The sequence below is a fragment of the Mytilus edulis genome, chromosome 4, assembly GCF_963676685.1.
Source record: "Mytilus edulis chromosome 4, xbMytEdul2.2, whole genome shotgun sequence".
Classification (NCBI taxonomy): domain Eukaryota; kingdom Metazoa; phylum Mollusca; class Bivalvia; order Mytilida; family Mytilidae; genus Mytilus; species Mytilus edulis.
The window spans coordinates 18,281,633-18,288,524 of record NC_092347.1 but is presented as its reverse complement, the minus strand read 5'-3'; the positions used below and the strand labels follow the sequence as shown (position 1 = coordinate 18,288,524).

Genomic DNA, 6,892 nt, shown 5'->3' with positions numbered 1-6,892 from the left:
CATCCTTAATGTCGAGAAACATGAAAATATACTGAGATGTTCTTTTATCTGAAATATTTTTATTCAGTTATTGCAAAGTATTCTTGAAAATAATTTATCATATTTTTAGCCATTCACATTTTCTCTTTTGTTTGTCGATTTCAATAGAATTTGTTTTGTTTTTTTGCATATTTATACATCATTTTTTGCCAGTTCATAAAATAAATATAAATATATAATGATATCAGTTTAATGTAGAATTTTACAATGCCGATGTCGTTTTTTTTTTCATTGTTTCTGATTTACTTAGTTTTTACCACATCTGTATCTCCACTTAAACTGCAATTCTTCAAAATCATTGATACAATTTGTAGACATCTAACAAATAATTTTTCACAAACTAATACTAGAGACCGTCTCCTACTTGCAGTGAGGTAAAAGTTTCTGATTCGTATCTATCAACCAAATATCCCTTCGCTTTCACAATTGGGTTCAAAAGTCGGGAGATTTTCTCTGAAACCGAACATGATAATTCTGGGATAACAAATGTCTTAACATATACCAGTTTCCTTTTCCAAAACTATTTAGATTTTATCCAGTTTTTTATCACAATTTTTGTTGCGATGTATTTGAATTTTAACTGTCTTATGAAGTACAAAATTTTAATCTTGCCATTTATGATGAGTTTGGGATGTATATAATAAAACGTGGTAACTCTTTGTCGCCTATATGATTAATGTTTTATTGTTTTTGTACTTCAAATAAAATTTCCTGATATTAATTTAGAACCCACAACACTTTTTAAATTGAGAGAAATGAGGTATCTTACTTTGGATTGTTATCAAACTGAAACAAGGAGGTCGGCAATTCGCTTAATTTGAATTCTTGACACCGGTTATAGACGGACATAAATTATGTTGATGCATTTGCCATTTGTGTAAGGTTGTCATATAGCTCTTCACATGTTAAGGGTGGCAAGCAAACTCAGTTTTGACATGGAAAACATTAAAATCAGATTTTAAGACAGGACAAAAGCGGTAGCGTATGGTGTTTAATCGGGTTAGGGATTACAAAATAATAAAAACAAAAAAAAAAAAACTGAAAGACATGAACTTTATGTCGTATGATAATTTGCGTAACAAAGCTTTTTAGCATTAGATAGAAGAGTTAGAGACATGGCAAATTATCATATACCTTAAACATCACGAAAAGGTAGCATAGCATAATTTCAAGTTGAGGTTTGGAGAATTGTTCCAGTATATTACATATAATTTAGTTCCATCAAGTGATATCGGATATGTTCGAATTTCGTAACTAGAATCCCGTTCCATTTTCACGACTCTGACCTACCGAATTCGACTATTTACCGGGTTTTTGATAACATGAGCAATACGGCGGATGAAATTCGTGGAGCAAGATCCACTTACCCTTTTGGGGCACCTGAGATTACCAACAGTTTTCGGTGGGGTTCGTGTTGCTTAGTCTTTGGTTTTCTATTTTGTGTATTATGTACTATTATTTGTCTGTTTGTCTTATGTTTTTAGCTAAAACATTGTCAGTTTATTTTTTATCAATGAGTTTGACTGTAACTCTGGTATCTTTTGCCCCTCCTTTAAAGGCTTCACTTCACTTCACATTCGTTTTAAGCCATTTGAATTCAAAAGTGTAATATCTTTTTTCCTCAACTCTATTCAATCAGGAACCAACACGCTATGTGACACAAAAGAGGGACGAAAGATACCAAAGGGACAGTCAAACTCATAAATCTAAAACAAACTGACAACGCCATGGCTAAAAATGAAAAAGACAAACAGAAAAACAATAGTACACATGACACAACATAGAAAACTAAAGAATAAACAACACGAACCCCATACGTTATTTTTACCTGTCTGCCTTGACGCTTCCAGATAATCTTATATGATTTGTTTGGATTTGTATTGTCCATTCTCTTACTGTTTCAGTGTCTCTGTATCGTTTTGAGTTGGCAAAGCCTTTTTAAAAAAAGTTCCTGATGATGCTTTGAGGACCTCTACTAAACAAATCACGGTGACATTTTAAATTTTTTTTTAAAGATTATCATTAGGTAGTTTAAACTTTTCGATTAAACTGTATTCATTTGTTTTTATGTAAAATGTACAAATATACAGTGAGAAAAACGAAAATCTACTTTCCGACCATGATAAATAAAAAAAGGTTTTTTTATATATAGTGTAATTTATATTTTTTTAAGTGATAAGTACCGGAAAAGGTGCCTCCGCAAGTGATCCAACTCTTCTTTGGCCCCTCGACAGCAGTACATATACAACAGAGGTTTTGGGATCATCTTCGATATTGGATCCTGTAGAAATGGAAGATACTGGTCAATGTAGACTAACATTTGGAAGTCAACCCCTAGATTATCCTAAACCAGTTGTCGAACTTGATGGACTGACTCCTGTTGACTTGGTAGTTGATGCGACTATTGATGTTACCAACAGAGATTATTCATTTTCAATTATGGTGAGACCAACTAATGATACTGGAGCATTGTTGCACTACAAAACAGACGATACAACAAAGCAATTACAAGAACTTGCTTTTTATATCTCTGGAGGATATTTTCACATGGAAAGAATCCTTAAAACGAAATCTGAAATATCACCACCATCAACAGTGCAGATGCCAATAAATACGTGGAATTTTATAACCTTCGGAATAAACTTTGGCAATGGTGAAATAATAATCGCTTTCAATGGAGACACAAAAATGCATGATAACAATTATGATCAGGAAGTTGAATTTGTTATTCCTGGCATTTTGCGTGTTGGTGGTATGTTTGATGAACGAAAACCTAATTTGAAAGGCAGAGTTGCATGCGTTGGATTTTACATTGATATGAAGAGACCACGTCAAAGTGATTCAGAACAATATTGCATGGCTCCGACATGGACAAATAGTAAGTTTCAAAGTGTCTTACAAATACTAATTAAAAACAAGAATGTGTCCAAAGTACACGGATGCCCCACTTGCACTATCCTTTTCCATGTTTCATGGACCGTGCATGAAATTGGGTAATTATCTAATTTGGCATTAAAATTAGAAAGATCATATCATAAGCAACAAGTGTACTAATTTTCAAGTTGATTGAACTTCAGCTTCATCAAAAACTACCTTGACCAAAAACTTTAACCTGGACGGACGGACGGACGGACGAACGGAGCCACAGACCAGAAAACATAATGCCCCTCTACTATCGTAGGTGGGGCATAATTATAGTTTTAGACCCTTAATTTCTAATGAATAATTAGCGAGTTGCGATAGTATTATTTCGTTCCAACGTCAATTCTATATCAAAATTATTTCACAGTTTCATATAAGTATAACAAGGAAAAAAACTTGTTAATTAAGTACGTCTAATAATGTCTATAATTTGGGAATGATAAGAAAGGTTAATAGTAGTAAACCGCTGTTCAAAAGTCTTAAATCGGTTGAGAAAAAACACATCCGGATTACAAATTAAAACAGAGGGAAACACCTCAACTATATGCGGAAAACAACGAAACAACAGAAATACTGAAGTGGAACAAAAAACAAACGACAATGCAAAACACTCAGCAATGAACAATAAAATAATAACTGCCATTTTCCTGACTTGGTACAGGACATTTTAAGAAAAATGGTGGGTTGAATCTGATTTCGTGTTTTACCAAACCTGTCACTTGAATAGCAATGTTAAATGATATTAAAATGACAACATTACATGACAGGAATACAGTACAGATAAATACAATAGTACATTTCGATATGCTAACCATAGAATAAAAACGACCACGTAAAATAAAACATAAGACAGAACACAAAAACAGCACAACAGCATCACTTACTGTCTGTCACATTACTGGATTTACGCCGTAAAAGTGGCGGTACAGGTAAATTTCTAAACACTTGATATATTCAAGATCAGGATTGTAATTATGTATAGAACAGTTGTTTAAGCCTGTAAAATGATATGGAAAAGACAATTTCTAAAAATTGTTGTTTCAAGTATTTATATCAATTGAATGGGCATATCTACGAAATTAATCAAAACAAATTATTTTAGAATGTTTCACATATTTAAAAAAAAAAGCGGAACTTTCGCTATAGGCAGTTAGTGTGGTTGCTCAAAACATAGCTGGCTTCCAAGTCAGAAGTTAAAACAATTTAGACTCCGTTTTCTTGCAAACTTCAATTACCCTTAGCTGAAGATGGTAACAAATATGGAAGTTTATTTGTTTTTTAATTGTCAACATTGAAGAGAAAGACAATGAGAAACAGGGGCGAGCTCTTTCGTTGACATATTTTGCAGACATGTAGAGTCATTCTTAAAACAACGAAAATAATTGTAAACTATGACGTGATATACAGACATATACAAACTTAGTTGCGAGTCTGTATTTATATTGATGTGTTATACACATATCAAATGACCATCGGAATTCTTTTCAGATCATATCGACGGTTAATTATCATGCTTGTTTAATCAATGAGGTAAGAGAGTACAATCTTTCTATTGCAAATAACGTTACTAGTACATCATAAATATGTCATAATTTGATATACTAGTTTAAGAATGTAAAAAAGCACTTTTACTCCTTTTTTTTTAAACTTAGTATTTACAACAGAAAAAACTATGATTTAAACATAAATCTTTGATGAACCAACCTTTGACATAGAACATTTTTTAGAAAAAGCAATGTTGCCATTAAATAGACATTGTGGTAGTCTTTAGAAAGTTTGATCTATTCCAATATGATATTACTTATTTCTGCAGACAATCATCACGTAAAAGTATAAAGATTTCATAAAATTATCATGATTGTAAAATTAAATGGACTAGAAAATTACCTTTGTATCCATCGATTGGTTAAGAATTTTTCAACTGAATTTTATAGTTTGTTCTTTTTTTGCGGAGGTGTTGGAATACCATTTAAATGTTTAACCCTGATACATTCTGTAAGTATGTCAGGAGCCTGTATTTCAGTGGCTGTCGTGTGTTCCTTTGTTAAAAATACATGTATGTGTATCGTTTATACTTTTGGGCATTTAGTTTTCCTCATTTGCATAGGTATACATTTGTCATTCGAGGCTTTTTACAGCTGAATAAAAGTAATAGGCTTTTCTCATTGTTGAAGGGTGAACGGTGGCCAAGAGTTGTTAATTTCTGTGTCATTTGGTTTCTTGTGAGAGTTGTCTCATTGGCAATCATACCACACCATCACTTTTATATCATTCCATCTTTCCTTTATCAGGTACTTCGGTGAATTTTTTTGTATCTGCAATAAAACTTACAGAAACAATTTAACATTGCATTTTGTCTTACGACGGAATACCAAACTGCCTAAATCCAAAATCCCTGTACATTGAAGTACGCAATAATCTTTGTGTGATAAATACCAGTTGTACAGAAATAGATTTAATTCGTATTTATGAACGATGTTCTAAAGTATTCGTACCATCTAATGAATATCTGAAAAAGAAAAAAAAACAAACAGAAAAACAAGAAAAATAGTTTTACAATTGTTTAACAGTTTTGCTTTGTTTTAATGTAGACATGCCAAATTGTTCAACACCAGCAATCCCAAGGACTGAAACAGCGGCTGGTTATTTTATGAAGGAAGTAAATATACAACTCAGCAATTTAAATATGATATCCACAAGTTCGAAATGTACTCGGCTTCGATGCGCTCTGTCATGTCTGAGAGACAAAAGATGCTGGTTTTTTAGGTATGAGCCATCAGCGTCAGGATGTTCACAATGTACTTTGTATGATAGCAGTGTCAAGGGAACGGGTACAGGAGACAAATTCTTGTATAAATGGATTTAAAAATAGATATAGTACTACTTACAGGATGGTTTTACACCAACATAAATGCATATTATATATGTCACTTTTTATATGAAAACACTTGTCGTCTTATATGTGTGAATATTTTTTTCTATTTATATCTCTAAATGGTTTTAAAAAAATTTACTTAGAGACTTTCATAACTTTTCAATTTAAAGCTGATGAGTCTCAACTGATCTATGCGTTATCCTTTGACAGTGTCCGGAAGACAAGAGTGAACTTTTTGTTTATTCCCCGTAACTTGGAAAACCGATTAAATATTTAATTATTACGAAGATATGTGTTTTGGTTTTTTTTTTGTCTGGTGTGATATTGACGGCCGACTAACCGAGAGATTGGTCAGTTAATCTATATTGAGTATGCGGCTTTATGGGCGGTTGGTCTGTTAATTGGGTTGGTCTGTTAATCGGGTTGGTTATACGTTTGTTAAGAGTAAAATGCACAATTTAAACATTTTCCAGCTGTAAAAACATTTCATAGTCTGTGCAGTTTTCGGTAAAACTAAAAGGCGTCGCGCAAGTATGTAGTATTTATAATTCTACGCATGACAATTTTTTTGACAAAAGGCGAAACAAACAATTTTAGATATCATGTAAAGGACACAAAATAGTTCTTTGGTTCTAAGAAATAAATTGACATTAGTAAAGTATATAAGTATCATAATTGTAATATAAAGTGAATAATACCACATTTTAGCGAAAATTATGGCAATAATGGGTTTGACAATTAAAATTGTGTCAGTTAAGAGTTATTTAGCCATGACAATAGTTTTGCTACCTTTATATTTTCCCATTAAAAAAGTTAAGAATGAGATGTTGTAGGGCAAAAGGAAATGACGATACGGTGCAACAGTATTCTTCTAGTAAGAGCATTTTTATTTTGACTTTATTTGCATTTTATTGAAGGGTGTGTCACTTCAATATAGCGTGATATGGATTGGCCGCTGGAATATGCATGAGTTTATAATTAACGTTTTCAATCAGCCTTAATTTTTGTGTCTGTTCAAAGTAGCACGTTCCAATTCCGACTGTCTAAATTGTTCAT

At 32.4% G+C, this 6,892-nt stretch overlaps 1 protein-coding gene across 1 annotated transcript; it reads left to right on the top strand.

The window, feature by feature from the left end:
- The first annotated feature begins 2,227 nt into the window (after nt 1-2,227).
- On the top strand, nt 2,228-6,317 carry LOC139518391 (uncharacterized). The gene is made up of 2 exons (XM_071309944.1): nt 2,228-2,917; nt 5,553-6,317. The coding sequence occupies exons 1-2, from the start codon at nt 2,329-2,331 to the stop codon at nt 5,825-5,827; spliced, it is 864 nt and encodes a 287-aa protein (XP_071166045.1). The 5' UTR covers nt 2,228-2,328; the 3' UTR covers nt 5,828-6,317.
- Nucleotides 6,318-6,892: the final 575 nt, after the last annotated feature.